The sequence below is a fragment of the Zosterops lateralis genome (assembly GCF_965231275.1).
Source record: "Zosterops lateralis genome assembly, chromosome: Z".
Classification (NCBI taxonomy): Eukaryota; Metazoa; Chordata; class Aves; order Passeriformes; family Zosteropidae; genus Zosterops; species Zosterops lateralis.
In genome coordinates this window covers 39,144,596-39,167,197 of record NC_139800.1, presented here as the reverse complement: position 1 = coordinate 39,167,197, position 22,602 = coordinate 39,144,596, and the positions used below count along the sequence as shown (strand labels likewise).

Sequence of the window (22,602 nt, the reverse complement as noted above, 5' to 3'; positions counted from 1 at the left end):
GGCAGTGGGATTTCGGGCGCAGCAGAGTCGGGATTTGCTGCTGGTGCTGCGGGGCAGGAGGTGGCGCACGTCCCCCGGCACAGCTTGGCGGAGGAAAATGGGGCGGATCGCAGGATGAGGTGTCGCCTCCTGTTTACAGCATGGCAGCGACAGCTCGGGGAGAGGAGTTCTTAGGGTTGTTTGTTTTCTAATATTATCATGTGCGGATCGTAGTAAGCAAAGCCCTTGTTCTCCCTGTGTACAATTAAAAAGATATTATTTTAATTCCTATTACTGTTATAATCATTATTATAACATACTTTTATAAGCATGATTTTTATATATTATTACAGTATTATATTAATTTTCTACGTGGTACTTTTTATGAAAGTACCAAGTATTTACCATTTATTTGTACCACTTATTTGTATGAAACAAATGCATACAAGCTTTCAGTAGTGCGCTATGCACTTTAAGCTGTATTAATAAAGGCCATTTCATAAACACTATGCTTCCTAAAGTTTATAGAATGCATTTATTAAACATGCTTTACTCTAGGCTGATCAAGAACTATATTCTTACTAAATCTTAGGGCATTAGCATCAGAGACACTAAGTGAAGATTTGCTTTTCAACTTAGTACTTTGGGGAATGCATAAGTGGGTTTTTTTCTTGGTGTTCTATAAAAGTGTTAAGAATATGGGATTAGAAAGCAGTGTGTTTACTGGTGCGTGTTTAATATAACAACTTTCTCAAAACAGTGTTTTGTGTGCTAGCATGGTAAAAGGTTTCTAGTTTTAAAAAAATATTTTGATGCACTGAGCTATTTAGCTTGAACTAACAACCATGAAGTTAACAAAAGAAGATAATATTGTGAAAAAATATCTTGGATGAAAATGCATGCAAAACTATTAGAGACAAAGGTGATAAGATCAGTTTAATTTTGAAGATGTAGCAAGAGTCTCAAAGCACATCCAGAAAGGATTGTCTGCAAACATGAAAGAAAAGCTTTTTAAAAATCTGCTCCCTGTGTCTAGCCTCTAGCAATTGCATGCAACAACCTGTTCTTTCTGTCTGCCACCTTTAGTATTTGTAGTGATTGTTTTCATAAACAGTTTGAGATCCCAGGTGTTTGCATTTATCAGCTGTTAAGCCTGCTTGGTCTCGCTCTGGAGAATCCTAAGAATTCTAATCCTGAGAAAATCTGAGGGTTTAGTAAGAATTGATCTTAGAGTTACAGTTTAATAGTAGCTATGTAATAGCATCCATGAATTAAGCTGTAAATTATGCAATGACAGTTGTGTGAGTTGTTTCTTATTAATACCTAATTTTCTTTCATTTGTGTATCAACAGCCACAAGCAGCAAGCCATCCTGCTATTTTCAGAATTGTAAATGAAATTTTCAAGTAAGTTTTGAAATTACTGTGGGAAGGGCTTTAAATGACCCATTTGAACATTGAAGTTTTCTTCAAGAGCAGAAGCAATATTATAATCGGCATCATATTATAATTTCAGGATGTCTTTTTCCTTACCTTGCTTTAAAGTCCCTTTCTTTGTAGTACACTGCAAATAATGAAAAATGTTAACAATCTTATGAACTTTAGATAAAAGTTACATTATAATAATCATTGGTACAGTTGACTACATTGTACTTTAGCCTTTAAAATTTGTAATTTATTTTGTACTTCAGTAGAGATTTGTGGTTGAAATACAAATTTGAGGTGAAAATTAAAAATGCTGAAATGGCTTGGCCCATGCCAGCATGACAGTAGCATTTAGCAAAAACATTTGCACTTACCAGTGTAGTGTCTTTTACATTTTATTTATGCTTTTCAGGATTTATGTTAGATATGCTCTTAATGGCCTTAAACTATTGATCTACCTCTTAATAATGAGTTTGGTTTTGAACGCATTAAATTATTTTTAATCAACCAATATACTGGTTACCGTGTGGAGGCCACAAATCCTTTATACTCAGTTTTCAGTGGCTTTTCTCTTCTTTGCACTTGACTTAATACTTACTAATTTTAAGTAGATTTGCTGCTGGGGTTATTAGTATTAACAATTCCAATACAACAATAATGTATTTAGTGACTGACATCCTTTGCTCATTAAGTGTTTCCCTTTTTAGAAAAACATACCCAGAGTATGAGGGTTTGGGGGCATTTGTGTGCCTGTGTGCAGGTTTAGGTCTGTGCAGGCACTAACAGAAGAGTCTTGGCTGTAGAAACTATATACCACTGTGTTGTGAGAATGAAGCCTCTTGGGAGCCAGTGTTCTGGCTGACCTCTGTTGCTGTGGTCCCATATCTGCACACAGACAGCATTTTCTGAAGAGCTGAGATTAATCACTTTCCCAAAGTAAGATGCATTTAAAAATTGATGTGGCTTCAGCAGATGTGTACTGAAGTCCTAGGCTGGAGGCTGTATATTGCGATGGTACAAGGAAACAAAATTTGTTGGAACCTCTTGGCTTACTTAGGGTCATGCTATACAGAATATTTTCTAAAAAAACCCGCATGACTTCACTACTCTTTTGCGTCCTTTCCCTTTGGTAGACAGTAGAAATGGATAAAATGATGTTTCTCAGCTAATGCAGGATTATGTCCAACGTAGTATTTCCTGGTAAAACTTTGCACTTCTATTAATGTTTCAAATAGTCTTAAAAAAGGATGTTTCCCTGTTTCTAAGCCTACATTTCTGCTCCCTGTCTTTACTTTGAATTGTTTCTATTTAGTGTGCTTGTTCCTTTACATTGTTGGTTTTAAAACCTTGATGTATTTTAAGAACACTATGTCTCACCTCCTCTTTATACTTATATTAAGCTGTATATGTTAGCTGGTTTTTGCAGACCAAGTGGTTTAGGCAGCCTTCTGTTTATTTTTGTTGTATTTCCCTAACATCCTTCCAACTATCATTAAATGGTGTGCAGATGTTAAGATACTCTTCCAGTTGTAATCACATGTGGATTTTAGAGAACTGCTGATGAAGAAAATGTACTTCCTTTGCTTGAAAACTGTGTTAAGTATCTATAGCTGGCACAAAACTTCTTTTATATTTGGGATTAGTGTTCTGTTGTAAGTATAGACCTAAGCACTGTGACTCTTTCTGTAATGACTTCTGCTATTTGCATGCATATCGAGATTAATTGTGCTAAATTATCACAGTGATATTACTTACTGCTTTTATTTCCCAATGTTCTCTTGCTATGCGTGGCTATACAGAAGTCCATACACCTAGGCTGTCTTGAGTTTCCATGTACTATTTCTTGGTTTTATAGCAGTGATTATATTTGCCTGTAGTTTTGTGACATTTCTATGTTACAGTAACGTGTTAGCTCTTCATATGTTTTGGAAGGAATGAAACAATTCTCTAATACTTGTATCTCACTGGCAATTTATTGTGAACAGTTTTTCTCCTTTCTACTGTGTCTTTCAAATATGAGAGTGAAAATTGCTGCCATGTGTTTTTCTCCACTTGCTCAAGGTTATTTTGCACTATGGGAGGCAAGTTGAAGCATTCACCTTTGTAAACCTTTAGAGTGGCCTATGGGATGTAGTCCCACAAAACACTATAAAGTATGCTTAACTTAATCATGGGAGTAGTTGCTCTGAACACAAGAAACTGATCAGATGCCAAATTTGGCTAATAAAGTTGTGCTAGTCTTTTTAATTGTATACTTATTTAGATAGGATAAATTATGTGTCTCCATGTATATTGTATATATTTACTAAGTCTAGTTTTATTTGTAGGAGTTATGTGAGGTTTGTTTTGTTTCTTTTTAATTAAAAATAAAATAGAAAAAGCCTGCAAAGTTAGTATTTCTGTTAGTGGCGTAATGAGCTCAGACACAGTTCAAATCTACAGCATACAAAGAATATACTTTTTTTTTCATTTCAGTTAAGAGGGGTGTGATGACCAGACTCACTGTCTGATCTGTCATATCTAACTTTTCAATGTGTAGGAATGCACTGATGGAAACTGATGGAACTTCAGAAGTTATGACAATAATACAGGTGTTTACACATCTCTTCCTTCAGGCTCATCAGAATGAATACAAACAGGTTAGTCAAGGTCTCTTTCTTAGTGGGTTTTTTTCCAGTGAGAAAATGCAAAATTTTGCAAGGAAAAAACACCATTCTACTCTTAAGAGAAGTGACTGAATATAATGAAGTAAATAATAGCATCCCTCTGTAGCTGCATAGATGTGCCAAAGTTCAGCTCAAACATCTTCACCAGTGCATAAAATTACAGAATGAAACCAGTATGTTAGAGCAGTTTACGTAACTTAACCCTCGAGTATGTCTGCCTAAAGTGCTTTTCACAGACTCTGTTCCCCTGATGCTGGAGTTTCAGTTTGAAGAGTGAACATTTATCTTTGATAAAAAGGAGGGAAAATGCTAGAAGTATTTCTTCTTTTGCAGTAGCAGAGTCTCTGATAAAAAATAAAGCAGAGATAACAACCTCATTCCCAGTCACCTAAATAATTATAAGTATGATATTGAGTAGTCATATTTGTCTGTTTAGAAGGTAAAAGACACAGAATGCATACTGGGACACAGAATGCCTACTGGTTTCAGTTCCTGATCCTCAGTAGTGGTCTCTGAAATTTTCCTTGGTCTAAATTTTCCAATTTCACAGCCTAGTCTCTCTTCTTCTGCACAGATTTTTATACAGGTCTTACTGAATTAAATTAAGTGGAATTACTTTTGTGTTAATTGAAACAAGAGGAAAACAAACCAGTTTCTTACCTTAAAATTTCAAAATACAGATATGAAAAATCTTACCTTACTTACAGGTTGCAAACTTGAGTTCAGATTCCTAAATCACATGATCACATCCGTCAGGATGTCTTGTCTGTTTTTTGAAATCAAATTCATATGATGCAAGTTTGGAAAGACCCTGTCATTTAAAACCTTCCACTTTAAATTTACGAAAATTTCCAGTTCCTTTGATTTTTTGCATCTTTTTGAGGGAGATGGTGATTAAGAGGATGCTGGAGTTTCTTGAAACTTGTGGCATACTGGCTTTTAATTCGCAGTGTGATTGAATCTGTCTTCTAGCTTCAGGCAGCTGTCTTGCTTCATACATTAGTGCTGCACATGATAATCTTGTGCCACCTTGACTGCACAGCAACAGCAACTGTGTAGCCCCGGGTGGGGATCAGTGGGTGAGAATGAAAGTCAAGATTCCACACCCATCAGACACCCAAGAGCTAATCGTGCTGTGCAGGCAATATGTTTTCTTCAAGGTGAAAGTCCTCACTCCTACTGGCATTGCAACATGGACTACTGTCTGTTTTTCTAAAGTGGTTTTAAATATTGAGTTTAAAGGCATGTACAAAAAGGCAGGTACAGGTTTCTTCCTAAACTTTAAGTCAGTCAGATCCATTTTTTTTTCCTTTGGTCATACCATCATTACATGTATTCATAAGGTATCTGTCTTTGTGGTATCCGATTGCCCTTGACAGGCCATAATGTGCTCCATTAGCATTAAGCAGAAGAATGGTAAAAACCTTATGACAGAGGATGAAGTGGGTTCTGCTTGGTCACTGAGACCTTTGGGATTTATAGACAGTTTATTGAAGAAACTCTAGGCAAACATGCATCCATAAAATTTGCAAAAGAACTGGGTTGTGTCTGGCAGTTCACAGGTTTGTGTGATAGGAGGAGAATAATTCTGTTGCAGTGTGGCAGCAGTCAGAAATAGCTGTCTTTTATAATAACTTTGTTGACCATTTAGAGAGAACAAGGTTTGGCAGAAAAAAAGGCTGAAGAGTGGGAAAAGCCAGTGCTGCTGGGTTTGGGATTGTGTTTTTTCTTCCATGTTTTTGGAGACTGAAAACAGTATAAATGGAACATGGGGTTTAAACATACTTAGGAAGAAGTCCCATTTCTGTAGTCATTGAAGAAGACATTCAAGAATGGGTATACTGAGATCACTGTTGGGATATAGTTTTGTCCTAGCAGATTTTCTTTAGATTTGTGCTGCTAGTGAAAGCTGACCTGAGGATAGTTGGGTCATGTTGCTTGTAAATTTATTAATTTATAAAGTTTAAGTTTCTATTTCTATTTGATGGAAATTATACTTTCCTCATTAATTATTTTCCCTTGACTGTTTCAGAATTATCTGAAATCACCTGGGAATTTTGTTTTAAAAAGCTGGATAAATATTTTAAACCACTATTCAATGTTTATTTCCTGTTATACATCATGGCAGTTATTATAACCAGCCACATCCAAACTTGTTCTCTCTGATAGTACTTTGTTTGGCATTTTGTGATGGCATATGTGAGGAAAGAACTGATTAACATATTATGTTTATATGACAAGCCTTTTTGGCTTTACCTAGACAGTATAATGGAAGTTGTTTTTCAATTACTTCACAATACTGGTTTCATATGTGGTGTGTCCTCTGGGTTGTCTTGCTTACTACTAACTGTATCAAGGGGGTTCTTTTTCATGGGAATTTTTTGTGCAAGTTAATTGAGTACGTGCATACTTTACTAAAGGGATTATTATTTTTTCTAATTAGCCTAATTCCTCTTGGCAAGTAGACTTCTAGACTCTTACTATACAAATGATATATAGACTGTCTAAGAAGACAGCCTATATATCACGTAACTGTTGTTGACAGAACAAAAAAAAAGTAGTAGAAAGTGTCTTTGTGTTTGTTTATAAGATGCATACATATATATGCATTTATTAAAGTATTAAATCATTAAAGTTATTAAATACAGTCTTCATTGCATTTACAGCTCTGTCACATTTTATAGAGTTCATATTCCCAGTCTGTGTTTCAAGAGATGATCTGTTAGCTAAATGCCTTCTTACTCCTAAAAAAGAAGACAGAAGAGTTCTAAGATTAACAGTGTGGAGATTCAAAGACATAAATGAGAGAGTCATAGATTGCTTGAGAATTGGAAGGGACCTCTGGACATCATCTTGTCTAAATCCCCAGCTCCGAAGAGTAGCTGCTTAGAACCAGTTGTCCAGGACTACAACTCTTCTGGGCAAACTGTGGTAGTGCTTAGCCACCTCACAGTAAAAAGAAAGTGAAAAAATAATTTACAGAAGTGTATTTTGATAAATAGATAACTCTTCCTACAACAAACTACAGATCCATTTCCCACACCTCCCCAAGTGCAGGACTTCGTACTTTCTCCTTGTTCACATTTATTTGGCTTCTGTCAGCCCATTTCTCCAGCCTGTCAAGGTCCCTCTGGATGGCTGCCCTTTCATGTATCAGCTGCTCCTCCCAGTTTTGTATCATCACCAAACTTGCCAAGGGAACTTGCTACCCCTTCATCCAGTTCATTAATGAAAATGTAAAATAGGACTAGACCCAGTGCTCACCCTGCTGTCCTCTGGTAGTTACTGGACTCCAACTAGATCTTGTGCCAGTGATCACCTTGTGGGCCTGGCTGGCTTTCTGTCTGTCTCAGAGGGAGCTGGTGTTGCACTTGCACATACATGCTCCAGGTTTGACATGCCTGTAGTACATGTTTGCAGAACAAACAGATTAAAGGTGTGCTGCTGCTGGTCTCAGTTAACGAGCAGTGTTCACAATATACGAGTCATGCGTTCTCAGATAAACACGGCAAGCCTTTTATCTGTGGCTGTCCTACCTCCTGCGGAATCAGGTCCTAAGAAATTTAGGTTGCCATTTTTTAACAGATGGCAATAATCTACAAAATGCCCTCAGATTCTGAGGATGTTAATAGTTCTTAGTTTAGTATCATCTGTGAATCTGTTTATACTGGAAAATAAAATTAAACTACTGTCTCTTTTAAGCTCTGCATATTAAGAGTGAAAACTTACATGATTACTGGGAAAAAGACTAAGACTAGTAACATAATTTTCTTCATGCTCTGAATCTTTTTTGATGCATATGCTTTTAAAATCTGTAAGTAATTACTTTTCATAAGCAAGCATTTCCTAAATATCCCCCTTTTAATGCAAAATCCTAAAATTAACTAAAGACTTCATTTTCTGTTTGCTTGCTACAGTCTGTATTGTTAATTACTGCCTTAGATGAGATTATTCACTGTGGGTTTGTTTTGAAAACTGACCAGAAACCTCCTAAAATAATAATTTCATGTCTTAGCATAAATTTCCACTGAAGGCCTACTTCCCATACCACCACCAGCTTCTTGTTAGAGCTTTAATCAGGCGTCCTTTTGGTAAGTTTTTTCATAAAGTATTTTCAGCATTATGAATCTGCATGGTCTGTATATGTCTTAAAATAACTTTAAAAAGGATAGAGATAACTTCTTTCCATTTTCTTATTAGGGTGTGTACTATTTAGCAATTTTAATAATATTCTTTAAATGTATTTTTCTGCAGGAACATCTGATTCTTATCTAACAATACTACAGCTGTAACTGTAAAGAAAACTAAATCAGAAGTGAATAACAAAGAAAGAATGCATAATTATGTAGGACTGAAGCCACAATACAGAGGTTGTAAAAATACTACAATCTATAATATTAGTAATTGTCATTATGGAAAAATTCATACATATTTCACAAGAAACAGGCTTTCTGTTTCTCTGTGATGCTTGAATTCTGGTATTTTAGATTGCAAACCCAATTTTTTTTTCAGCTTGTCTATTCATAAAAATCAAGAAACCGTTATTCAATTTTGTGTTATTTTTTATGAACAATAATTAAAGCTCAGTACAAGAGCCTCTGAGAATGCTCCTGCACTGGTTATATATTAATATTGAGGTAGCAAAGGAACATCAGCCTCATTTCAGTATTCCTAGCAGTACTTCCTTTTGTTGCCTTTATCAGTGAATTGTTGTATGAAACACAGTAATAGATATTGTTGAAAATTGGGATATTTTAAAATGAAATTTCAAATACTTAGTGATAACTGAATCAACTTGGAGAAATCTTACCATTATCTTAATGCTTCAGTGTTACATTCTAGTGGACAGACCATGATTTTAAGAGTTTTGTTTTCATCCTTCATCTTCAGAGCTCCCAACTGCATATTGGTCTCAGCACTTGAAACACATTTCGGATATGGTCAAAGCATTAGTAGAAGATATAAACATTAGGTAAGCAGTATATAATCTTCAAACTTTTTGTCCTTTGCATGTTAGTTTGTGAAAGGTCATGTCATTTGAAGTCTTTAGTGTCTGCATTTAATCATAATCTTATTATTCTCTAAGTTAGGGTTTATTTTTAAGAATAAGACTTAGATTACTTACTGAACCTGAGCTTTATACATCTCTCTACCTGACCAATAAGCCTCTGAGGAAACAAAATCTTGTCATTCCTTCCAACAAATATCTAGCTGCATAATGGAAATGCTCCATTTTCATCTCCCATTTGTCCCTCAAAACTTTTAACCCTGTTTTATGAAAGAACTTGGCTTTCTGCAGGCTTCTACAAACATCCAAACTGCAGACTTCCTTATTTTCATAAATACACGACTGCCAGACTGCAGTATCATTTTTGTTGAATTCATCTTTGGGCTGCCACTGCATGTTTCTGACCTGCTGCCCTTGGGGTTTGTTTGTCTATGTGAATTATGCTTTGGTAGGGGATGTTCTGGGACTATATGAAAAGAATGAAAAAGCATACATCTCTATCTGCTGCTGCCTTGCTATTCTTTCTTATAAGGACTGTGATGAGACCTGACTTGTATAGAGCCTGGATACAAGTTTGCCTACGTCTGCTCTGAGAGTTAGCTGTCCAAAGAACGTTGAACAACTTTTAAATTCAAAGAAACCAAATTAATTTTGATTAAACTTGAAATATATCAAAAGAAACATAGAACACCAAGGCCAGCCAGACTTGCAAAACTTGCAAACTTGCAGAACAAGATCACAGAATCACAGAATCAAATCACCTAGGTTGGAAAAAAACTTCGAGATCATCAAGTCCAACCTATGACCTAACACCACCTTGTCAACACCAGGTTCCACATCCAGTATTTAAACATCTCCAGGGACACTGACTCCACCACCTCCCTGGGCAGCCCATTTCAAAGTCTGACTACTCTTTGAAGAACTCCTTTCCTAATGTCCAAATTATACCTCCCCTGGTTCAGCTTAAGGCCTGTGTCCTCTTGAATTGTCATTTGTGCCTGTGAGAAGAGACCAAGCCCCACCTGGCTGCACCCTCCTCTCTGGTCATTGTGGAGAGCAATAAGGTCTCCCTTGAGCCTCCTCCAGGCTAAACACCCCCAGCTCCCTCAGCTTCTCCTCCAGGACTTGTGCTCCAGACCCTTCACCAGCTCTGTTGCCCTTCTTTGGACTTGCTCCAGCATCTCAATGTCCTTCCTAAATTGAGAGAAGAACTGGATACAGGAATCAAAGTGTGGCCTCACAAGTACCCAGTACAGGGGGACAGTCTTGCTAATCCAGGCCAGGATGCCAGTGGCCTTCTTGGCAACCTGGGCACACAGTGGCTTGTTTTCAGTCTGCCTTTACTCAGTACCCTGAGGTCCCTTTCTGCTTGGCTGCTGTCCAGCCACTCTGTCCCAGTTTTCCCCCTGGGTACTGGAACAAAGATATGTGCAACCATGCTTGGTTTCAGTTAACTCATGGGGGCTTTTTTTGTTGCTGAGTGGCAGAAAAAACCTTTTTGTTGTTCCCTCTGAGGCCAGGCTGTCTGGTGGTAGCTTCTCACTTTCTGTATGAGCTGCAGTTCAGTGCCTGCCTGTTCATCCCTAAAGTGTGTTAAACCTCTCTGTCCTTGGAGTGTGACCCATAGCTGACCCTGACTTCTTAAAGAAACACATAACTCAATCTTAGAACAAATAAACAAATATCACCCATCATAATGCATTGCAATAATATAATGTGTCTGTTCTTTTGTTGCCCAGCCCTTTCTTGGTTTATATATAGTTCTTCCCCCCACCTTATTTTAAATAGTACACTAGTTTGAACAGTATTGTACTTGCCAGAATACACTCTTACTTCCTTTAGAATTCCTACAACAATTATGTTTTCTACCAACCCGTCCCAGCTAGAAAGAAAATGGATCTAACATGTTGTAAATAATAATATATTTGTCACAGTTTTCTAGAAGCTGCTGTTAAGGATAGTCTCTTGTACTCTCAAAGTTAATCTGTAGTAGCACTGGGTGTATCTTGTTTGATTGTTATTTCAGATAATACAGTAAGTAGTAAATGGCTGTATGATTAGCAGGTAAAGTATTCCCTGTTGAAGACTAGTTTAAATTTTTTTGTTAAAGTTAACTGTCAGCACCCTTTGTACTTAATTTAGGCAATTAAAATGTTAAATAATGAGAAATACCTAATTTTATCTGGTTGTTTTCTAGCTCTCTCATTGGCCTCTTTGAAATCTGGTATTTGGTTGCTTGTTTTGGAGAGTGGCTGGATATTGCAGCAGAACAATTAGTGAAGGCTGCTGTAGAACCAGATGCTGTTCTGTGGCTCCTGGCATTTCACTACTGTCCTAAGAATGAAAATCAACAAAGGACTCAAACAATGGTGGGTAATGTAGCAATAATAAATGGCAATAAGCAGTCAATAGTCTGATTATATCTTACTGCTGTAAAACAAATAGTGCAACTCAGAAAAAGGAAAGGTATTGACTCTACAAAGTCTCTGGGAACTATGTTGCAGTGGAGAATTTGAAAGTTGGGGTTTTTTCCTGATTTTTGACATGTATAAAAACACTGTCTGCTGTGTGTCTGTGTATACAAGCAAATACTTGAAAGCCTTTAATTTAAACCTGTTATGCAAATCTGAACTAGCCCAAGCAACTGATCTATGAAACCCCAGTTCAAAAGGCTGCAACTTGTCTATTTTTCCTTAATTTGAAAATGGATTCTGGCGGATCTAAAAATGCAACACAGTACACCACAGTAGTAAAAATCATGCTTTAAATTTACATCTAATGGTCCACGTACAACAGTGCATTATGCAATATTTTATTTCCATTCCTTCCTCTTTTGCTTCCCAGATGGCACTACAAATGCAAGATCACATCCCAATCACTTGATTTTTTTTTTTTCTCTCAAATTTCTCATAGTCTAGAAGCAGAGAATGGGATGTTGGCTGAGCAGAGTTAGTTAGAGGTCTGGTGAAGTAAAGAAATCAGGGTTGTTTTTAGAATGTAGTTTTGGGAAAGTAGGCAATATGTGAGCAATAAACAAGAGTGAATGAAACTATTGCACTACAGGTGCAGATCAATGTATGGAATATTGTTCTAACTTCATAGAATGAAATCACTTTGTCCTATATATGAAATCATCTCCCTGTGTGTCCTCTGTTCCATCAGTTTGTTATTCAGTCATAACATAAGACAAACTTCAGAGACAAAAAAGCTTTTCTATTGACAACGCACATAGTGACTCATCTTTTCCCAGAGGTCTGATATTTCAGTTCATTTTCATTCTTTTCTTAGGTATTTGAGCTGAGACTTTTTTTTTTTTTTTTTTTTTTTTTTTTTTTTGCACAGATCAGGCAACTTCAGCATTCCCACACTTCGTGCAAAGCTTCTGCCTTTAGTTAGGTGTTCGAGGTTTTTTTAAAATTTGTCCTTTGGCAGATTAGCTGTCAGCTCTTTCAAGTGGCTTCCACCTTAAACCCAGCACCTTTCACTAGTTAAGGATTAACACGACGTGGGAACTTCTGTCAGATGTCAGTCTGGAGTACTTTTCATTCAGCATTATTTTTGTGTGGAAAGGTGTGCAGTCGTGATATAGGATTTTGTCTTCCTGCTCTGTGCTTCAGGTAACACCTTCATATTAGCCAGAGTGTAATACAAAAGGTTTAAATTATTTAAAAAAGAAAAATACTATTTTTGCTGTTCACTGGAGTTCACTTACACGTGCAGAACTAAATATTCTGGTCCTCAATATTTATTCCTTTGTTGCACTCCTTTCCTAACTGTAGAGTCTGAAGCATGGAAGGAGCAGAACTTGGTGGTTTGCACTAAGAATGAGATTTCTAGGGTACATGAGCTCTTGGAGCAGGACCAGCTACTCTCCATCTGCAGTCTCTGGCTCATATGATGCACAGAGGAATAAAGAATCATGAGGAATTCCAGTTACCTTTCTGTAGATCCTGGTATCATTTGTGCATCACATGTAGTTGTGGACTTAATGTAAAAATAGCAGCTTTTCCTGACTGTGTTATGTGAAATTGTTAAAAGGGTAGGTCAATGTCAGATAAATGTCTGAAAAAAATTGTCCCAGTGAATATCCTTGAGAAACAGGTGTTCTTTTCCTTGGGGTCTGCAGTGGCGTATTTTTCTATTGTTCGAGCTGATATTCATTTGTATTCTGTCTACAATTTTTTTTAGTTAATTTTTAATACAGTGAACAGAATTAATGTTAGGATTTTTTTGCAGTTGGTGCTTTTAGTTCTTTTTCTAGGCGTGCCAAAATCTTCTGTTTCCTACCCCCAGTAAAAGTTATGTTTTATTGTCTAACTTCCAACATAAAAAACATAAGTTATGCACAACACAGGAAGAAGTTAAAACACACTTTCTTACGAGAACATGTTATCAGCCAAGGTCAGGCTGTGTGGGGATGTAATTGATTTACAGCAGCAATATTGAAATGAGCTCTTGAGGAGCCTTTGTTCTTTTCCCACAATGTGAAAATCGGACCATGTTCTTCTGAGGGACTTTCTCCATTTCCTTATATTATTTAAAAAGGTAGAATCCTGGCTTGATGCCCTATCGGCTTCATTTGTAAGACCAAAGGAAAAAAAAAAAAGTCCATTCTGTCCACCTTTGTGTGTGTGAATCAGTGTAAAAGATGTGTGTTACAGGCCTTCCTTCTCTGGTTTTCCTGCTGTTTAAATTCAAACTTTTTTGATGTTTGAGTTGTTTCACTGAGGATTCAGTTTTCTTTTAGTGAATAAATCCAAAGTAAAATAACATAGATTTGACCTTTACTTTTCTCTGATCCTGCCTACTTTGAAATAATTTCCTACAGGTAGAAGCTGAAGCAGTCTACAATCATCTAATGAAGCTGTTCAGCTGTGCAGATCTTTCTCTCAAGGACCTGGAAGCTGCTGTACACAGGATAAGGGGTATTGAGCAGTGCTGTAACCAGCGTCTTACAGCACATCTTCTGACCTACTTTTTGCTCTTTTCATCTGGTGGACATAAGCTTGCCCAGGAATGCATGCACCATGTAAGTGTTTCTTCCTTTTTCTTCAGGTTAACTTAAATATATATTTATTTTACTATTTTTGATTTAAGTTTCTGCCTCTTAATAAAGAAAACACATAGCAGAGATTAAAGGAGACTGTGACTACAATAGCCATAGCTAACCTACTATGTATCTATTTCAGCTACAGTCAAAATATTTTCCATTCATTTCTTGATCTCACTGACAGGGCTGCTGCCGTCACTATTCAGATGCAGAAACAGCTGAAGTAATAGCTTTCAGTTAAGGGATACCTACATTTAATTTCCACATGGTGTAGATAGCACGTGCAAAAATTTTGATTTTCCCATAAAAATCATTCCCTAAATTATCCAGCTACTGCAGACATGATGGAACTCTCTTCTCTGCTGTTTTCAAGTGGGTGGAACAACTGGTGACTGGTGACTGCCATTGATGTGGCAGAAGCTTGGTGCGTTGGCAAAGCCTGTGAGGGAAACAGTGTGGTAACTGAGAGAGAAGGAGAGAATGAAGAGCTAAGATAGTGTCTCTTAGGGTGTACAAAAAGATGAAGGAGTAAAAGGCTGGAAGCTTGCCACAGTATCTCCCTGTTGGTGATGACAGCCTTCAGGTATATTGGTGCAAACTATAAAATGTTTTTGTATCTCTTAAGATAAACAGTGTTATCTCAGTGTAGGATTAGAAATCCATTCCTGACTATCAAAGTATATTCTTGTAAGAAGTGCATCCCCCCTGTGCAAGCAGGTCTAGGGCCAGTGTGTAGTTTTAATACTTCCAAAAGTTTTTCCATTCAGCAGCAGTGTGTTCTTATGTATAGACCTATGTAGGGTATATGGCATGTGTAAGGCATCTGATTTTGTGATGCAGCTGGCTGACTAAAATGACATAACATTTTTCTCTTTAAAAAGGGCAAAGGTATTTCTCATGTCCTACAGTGCAAGTTCACAAATGATCGATTTTCTTCTCAGCATAAGAATGTAATGATAAAGTCTGGGGGGGTTGTATATATTTTTACAGACTGCTATTTCTAGTTTCTCTTCATGAAGAGAGTGCAGCTGTTGAGCTGTGATGCTGTAATGTACTAGCTTGCTGTACATTTAAATCCCTCCAGGAGAACCAAAGGCTTCTTTATAGATAGCAACATTACTAACTTTCAAAACTCTGACTATTTCCCAGTGCAGAGCGGTCATGAGCTGTTGTAGGCCAGTTTGTTAGTTTATCAGTCTGATTAATTTTGACTGTATCTTTATAATCACTAATGTGTAGCTAGGCTCTCTATGTGATTTAAAAAGGACTAGAGACAGTATATGAAAGGCAGAATGGTGTGGAACTGATTGGGGATGCATGGCTGTGGTTCTTTTTAGCACTCTAAACTTAGGGTTTAACACAGATAATGAGGAGTCAAGTCCCTCCTATATGCAAAAATTGCAACTTAGGGTCTTTCCCTGGTTTTTGTCATCTTTTGGGGGAGGTATTTATTTTCACTTTTGAAAGCTTTACAGAATTGAATTGTCTCTCCAGATACATGCAGAACCTTCATGTGCTTTTAGTTCTTTTCTATGGCAATGACTTACAAATGGTTATACTGCCTTTCAATTTGTGTTTCCTTTAAAAACTTTCTGGCCTCTTGATTTGTTTCACTTAAATTTGAGACGACAGCAATCTCAAAGTTGCTCAGCTCCACTGGGATGTGTGAAAAGAGATCCCTTGGGCAGAAGTTGGTTCTCACATATTCAGTGGTGAGGGAAAAATCTGGTTTTCTTGCAAGTATTTTGAAGAATTCTTAGTATTTAGCAACATAATTTTCTAATTTAACCTTTTGTGTTTCCTTTCAGATTACTGAGACAACTGATGCAGGCAAAGAAGTTTATAACCTTCTTATCCGTACTGCATACAGATTTAACCGCAGTGGAGAAGAAAACCAAAGGACTGTGAAGCTGCTAAATGAACTTCTTCAAAAACTTACATTGAAAGTTTAGAATTTTAATATTATCTATTTATCAAACCAACAAATCAGATCTTTATCCAGGCGTCAGGCTTCCATTAGCATCTGGCACTGCTGGTTACCAAGGGCAGAAAGATACTTATATAAGCTATAGCTGGTAATTTACATTCCCTCATCTATATTGAAAAATAATCTGTTGTTTGGAAATGTTAATATTTTGAAACTAATTGTAAATATTAAAGATGCTTGAAAATTTTGTTCTGAGTACCTTTTGTAACAAGAGACCTACATCATTCAAAGCAGTTTACTCATCTCCTTGTTCTTTATCTGGCTGAGAGTCAGTTTTTCTCCCAGATTACGCATGTGAGTTTTTTTAAGCAAGTAATATCCATTTGCTTGATTGGGAAGTTGTTACTAAAATGTTTTGTTCTGTGCTTCTGCTTTTATGAAACTAACAATGATCTCAAGTGATTCATGGTGTTCTCAGGAAATCAGTGAGTGATGTTTCCTGAACTCTTTTCTTCTTTTTGAAAATGTTTCCAGAATGAAACTCTTCCCTGATTTGCTAGATGTGAGGGGTTTTTCCATACTACAGCTTTCACAGGACAGTGTTCTCCTCTAAGTACTGTATAGCTGGTCTTTGTCAACAGATACTGCAGGTATACAGTTGCTTGCAGTAACTTAAGAGTGTGCCATGACTGATGCTATCATTTATTCATTTAAGAAATATGGGGTTACTCAGACAAAAGAGGGGAAGCAAAACACAGACATAAGGACATTTTCTAGTTTGAAGGGACAGATTTCCTGTAAAGGTTGCAATTTCATGTTTGTGTCCAGCACTAATTTGCTTACTTTTTTGTTTAGGTTTTTTGTCTCCTGCAAGGAGCATAGACAGGTAGCAATGGCTTATGTTTTTTACCCTTAGGAAAGTATTTTTCCCTTGTTTTGTGAACTTGTCTCTAGCTTAACTAGAAAAATAAGCATGGAGAATAGTAGCGACAGGGCATCCTAACTTTCCTCAGTAATTTGCTCTCTTGTATTGTATTACTTATCTTTGATGCCAATGCTTGTGCTGTGCTACTCAAAGATGCTACTTAGAATACTATTCTTGCATATAAAATCCAAGACATGTATCTTGAATTAATAAAGCCTTTTGAATGTAGCATTTGTTTTTGAGGAAGGAGAAAGAAAACAGTGTACTTAGTGTCCCTTGGCTGTAAGAAGTGGAAAAATATTTTCTGTTATGCTGTTAACTGATTTCTTACAAATTTGTTCCCAGTGAGTCATATTATGGAAGTTACCTGCCCTTTTAGTCAGTTTGCTAGTGAAAAAATAGCAAACACATAATGTATGTCTGCAAAAAAAAAGCTTTTTTCTCTTTTTGATCAGAAAATGGTTTTAAACAGAAATTCAGAAAGAAATACCTAACAGTGTTTCTGTTGTTAATAGCCACACATATCTAAAAAAGTAAAATCAAGCAACCCAGTTTTCTGTTCCCTGAATACCATAACTGAAAAGCATGGGATTAAACTAAATCATTTTTTGGTCACAAACTCAGAGGTATTCATCTAGTGGAAACAGATGTGGAGTGCTCAATTTAGAATGATAAATAATCTAAAATTTTAGACCAAAGGAAGAAAGAATTTTTTGTTTGGGTATTTTTTGGTTTAATGTCTTAATCTGGTTGTTGGATGTGAGGCTCTTTGGTTGTGTTTTCTCCATATTGTGCATATATATAATTTTAACTATGTAGGAGAAAGATTAGCAAAGAATTGCAGTATCTAATTCTTCCAGATTAATTATGCAAATTATATGGGTATTATATTTAGATTTGTATGGCAGCTTTTGGGTGGGTATTTTAAGTATCTTTTCTTGGTGTTTTTATTTTTCCATTGACAAAAAGCATGAAAATTCTACTAACTTCCTTTAACAATATGCTCATAAACAATGATAAATTAATTCAAGCAGGAAGGAAATGTACAATGAAGGCAGTAAAAACCCAGAATTAGTAGTGAATTGGTACATTCTTGTTTTCCTGTGTTTGGCTTCTTAATAAAAATTGAATGATTTAAATAGTAAGGAGGGTTTGCTTGGTTCAGGAAGCTCTGAGGAGGAAACTTAATTGATGATGTCTGTAACTTTAAAAAGATACATCTGTACTGGCATTCTTTTTGCTCTTTTTAGCACAGTTGTTATAAATTGTTGATATTTCTTTTTCCTTACTCTTCCACTATGCTTGAATTACGATCTAACTTTGATATAAGCTGTGATTCTCTGGGATGTTGAAGATACTTTTTTTAGTTTGCCAGTGGAAGGCTACAGAGCAATTTGTTATATCAGAGTAATGGAAGATTTCTCATATGGTGGCTTCTGCATTATCCATCCAATGTGCCTCTTTTCCTCTGTAATTCCTGATTTCTGGAAATGTTCTTTGGAGCCTTCAGGGCTGTACTTTTTTGCTGAACTAGCCAACAAGTCCTGAAATCAGACTTTAAGTAGGTTGTTCCCTTGTGTTCTATCTGCAGCACACCTCTTGGTTCTGGACAGTACATTGAACATAGAGAACATTTCAAAATTGTTCTGTTTCAAGGCACTTTTTTCAATGAGAATACAGACAGTAAATTTTACTTCTTTCTTCATTATGCTTCTTTCCAGTCTAAGACTGCTAAATTAGAGCTTTTTGAATTCTGCAAGCTTTGCAGTATGGTACTGGGTGGTTTCTGTGGATTTTCTTCAGGCAAAAAAAGGTAATTTCTGTGGCTTTTAATTAATCAAGATCTTAGTACAGTGCCTATACAAAGCAGAGTGCATTTTATTTTGTCATGTACTTTCAGATACTGCAATTTAGCTGACCAACAGTAACATTTAATCTGTTACTTCTAGCATTTGTGATTAAGTTTCTGTACTCTCAGCATTGTAAGTGTCAAGAGGTGTTAATAGACAGAGCAAGTTAATATTTGTTTCAATGAGCCAAAATCTGTGGCATGTTTGGCTTGGCAGGGATACAATCCAAGAAATTCTTGAAGCATTAGCATTATAGAAGTGTAGGATAAAACATCTAGCACAAATTACTTGCAGTCACTAAACAAAATACTGTTAAACCAGATTTACACCATGTCATTGCTGTATTATTTAATGTCAGAATAAAGTACCTAATCTTGTTTGTGAATGAATAATGTCATACTCCATTAAAACAGTTTTCCCTGTGATATAAAAAGGGCATAGAAAGGTGATAATTTCTGACATGGAATTCTGCTAGACCCAAGTTTGAAAAGTCAAAATGTGGAATGTCATGGGATGAGTCCTCCATGAGCACACAGAGCATTAATTTTTTATGCTTTCCTGATAGTTTGCAATGGCTTTCTTAAGCAATGAGCATGTTTGCTTGGGCAACACCAGTAGTTAAACCACTGTAGCTGAATGCTGTGGTGCTAGAAGCATCCCACTAGCACTTAATTCATTGCAGTATTCAGATGTGGGCCTGCTGAAATCCACTTCTCTGGCAAGTTTTCCTTACTTGTGATACAATCTTTTCTTAAATGCTTGTCTGGACTTAAAAGATATGCTCACAGTAGACATTCCAATTGCTGCTCTATTCTGGGAATTTACTGTTGTGTGGTCTGTTCACTAGTGAATGCCACAGAGGTGTTTCCCTTGCTTGCACTGGCCATGTTCCTTTAACCAGCTGTCTGGCTGCTGGAAAGGAATAAACTTCACAGGATCCTTCTGATGGCTTGAGTGTGCTCACTGTTGTCTGAGCTACCAGGAGCCAGCTAGGGATAAGCATTGGACCGCTGCCAGCCACTGAAACAAAAATTTGAAATGTCAGCTGGCTCTAGCTGAGTTGTAGTGATGTAATTCATAGGCAAGGATGGTGCTTTAGTTTGTGTTCTATATTCTTGCATGTGTGTGAAAGGAGGGAGTGACAAAGATAGCACCCAACATGTTTGAAACTCAGCTGTAGAAATTTAGCTGTGACTTTTGTATTCAATACTGATAGAATTAGGAAGTAACAATTCCATTCATGACATTCCATTAGCCTGCATATCAACAAGGAGCAGAAAAAAATCCAGCAATAATGTCTTTAATAGGTCTGTATATTTAACCAACTTCACATCTCTTACTACTTTAAAAGCCTCTTTCATAACTTTCTGTACTGTCAGATGATAGACTCGCTTAATAAAAAAGTAGACCCTCAGAAAAAATGACCCTCTCTTTTCTATCCTTTTCAATAAAAATATCTTAGGCTCATGCACTTTTGCAGATGCATAAATGCCATCTTGAAGAGATTATGTTTTTACATATTCTTAACATTGTGAATTACTGTTGAGATGTGTCGTGTATGTGCCAGTTAGCTTGCATGTACAGTTCACTCCTTAACATTTTATTTCATAGCTTGTGAATTTATTTTGAGGCTTACAAAACATGCATTATGTCATTTCCCTGCTACTGTTAAAAATTTCCTTAATATTCCACATATAAGAAAGCAGCTTCTGTTTGTTTTGAGTAATGATGCCATAACTTCTATGTATCGGTTTTCTGAAAATAGGACTTCAGCTTTTCAATTTCCAACTAACTTGTAATGGTAGCTGGCAATACAAATTTCCCGTCTCTACCATTGCTCCCTGTAGAGACTACCAGTAAGCGTTCAAGTGCTTTGAATTTCATGACTATGCTGCACTTCCTTATCAGTTTCAGATGTCTGTGAATAGAGAGGGAAAAGCCAGTATCAGATTCCATTGAAGAGGAAAGAAGCCTTGCAATATGACACAGGATTAATTTATAAGATGGAAATCGGTGATACATGTCTGTGAATTCAGGCACTTTATGAGTTTCTAGTAGGGAGGGCCAACAGCATCTTTTCTGGAAACATGAGAGAAGTACCAATGTTTTTTCCATAGACCAGTGAATTTTTCCAAGTTCACTGCAAACACCCCCCCCCTTATGTTTCAGCTTTCTTTTCTTGTGTGTTTGCTTCTTTGCTGAAGTACAAATGGCCAGTGCTGAGCAATTTGCTGCACAGCACACTGTTCAGGCCAGACTGAATTGCTTTCTCTGACTTGGTTGACCTAGGCCATGAGTGGATAATGTGCAAATGTAAGCCCAAACTTTGCAATATTTCATTGAGATTTAAAGTCTTCACATGACAGCTGTTCACTATTTTTCATCAAGGCTCTTCTGATCTTGATTTCATGAGCTTTCCTTCTGCTCATTTTATTAGCAGAGCAAACTCTCAGATTCACCTACTCTTCAGGAAGAAGCATTGCCTTTTTTTTTCCTTCTCCCTTTCTGATCCAGATCCAAGATGAATGTACAAATGGTAGATCCAGTCTCTTTATTTTCCTTGTGTCTCTTTATTTTTTCTTTTCTTTTGTTGTTTTTGTTTTTAAAATGGAATACCCTCAGCCTATGCAAACATCATAGAACAAAGTTTTAAGAACTTGCATATAAAAATCAAGTATGGGCTGGACATCTGTTTTTCTGCTGAGATCCTCCACTCACAGATTTGTATCTAACCACACAGCAATCTGTAAGTCAATTGTTCCCTGCCCTGATTTCTTCAGATTTGGCAAACTTTAGAAGAATGAAAGAACAGAATTTGGTATCAATGCTGTCCCCCTTCTGATTCAAAAATCATGCCCAGTTGGTTTACCACTTAAATGATTAACACTGCTTTGGGACAGTTCTTCAGAATGCATTGTAGTGTCTGGCAATCCACATGCATTTAAAGAAAGTATAAAAAGAGCTGACATGTGACATCCTGTTGTGATGCCATTTTCATAATTTTCTTATCAATTCAGTTTTCTTCTGTGAAATCTGAAAAACTGTTTAGCTATTGACTTTTCAGACATTCAGGGAGTAAGCAGGAGGAAGGAAGGACTTCCTGACTGCATTGGGTCCTCTCCACCTCTATAACATAACTGAAAAGCACAGCCTTTAATAGCTGTATTTCAAGACAAAGGGGGGGAATAATTTTTGCTTTTTGCATGTTATAAACCTGTGGTTTTGATGCTGAATGCTCTTGATGCAAAAATACAGTGCTATACCAGCTTTTAGCATTGACCTTAGTTCTGTGATGTGGAGCTTTTCTCAGCATCGCATCTACCCTTCATTACTTCATTACTTCATACAGGTAACAGTATGAACAGCTAACTTAAGAAATAAGTAGACTGGTCTATTTTCTTAGTCTGGATGCTTTCTAATTGCCATTTTTTCCTTAGAGCTATTAAGTAAAAAATTTACATTCCTGTGATTTGATCGAAGAAAGGTGAGGCAAGTGCTGGGGAGAGGGTGTGTGCAGGAACTGTAAAAATATGAGTATGTGGGCTTCCCTGTCCCTGTATAAAACAAAATAAAGTCTTGTAGTTATTTATCTGACTTTTCATCTGTGTAAAGAAGTGCGCTGGTTTAGGCTTAGGTAAAGTTAATTTCCTTGACAGAGGCTGGTGTGGGGCTGAGTTCTGGAATTGTGTTAAACACAGGACTGATAATACAAGAGATGTTTTTGTTACTGCTGAGCATGGCTTTCACAGAGCCACGGCCTTTTCTGCTTTTCAC

The 22,602-nt window shown here is 36.7% G+C and overlaps 1 protein-coding gene across 1 annotated transcript in view; it reads left to right on the top strand.

Annotated features, from left to right (window-relative positions):
- FANCC (FA complementation group C) overlaps positions 1-16,274 on the top strand; it is a 72,975-nt gene extending 56,701 nt beyond the window's left edge. The window contains exons 9-15 of the mRNA XM_083884457.1: positions 1,332-1,384; positions 3,942-4,041; positions 8,084-8,159; positions 8,959-9,040; positions 11,274-11,445; positions 13,905-14,105; positions 15,935-16,274. Coding sequence (XP_083740583.1) covers positions 1,332-1,384; positions 3,942-4,041; positions 8,084-8,159; positions 8,959-9,040; positions 11,274-11,445; positions 13,905-14,105; positions 15,935-16,078 — 828 coding nt within the window. The 3' untranslated portion in view covers positions 16,079-16,274. The remainder of the gene's footprint in view (positions 1-1,331; positions 1,385-3,941; positions 4,042-8,083; positions 8,160-8,958; positions 9,041-11,273; positions 11,446-13,904; positions 14,106-15,934) is intronic.
- Positions 16,275-22,602: the final 6,328 nt, after the last annotated feature.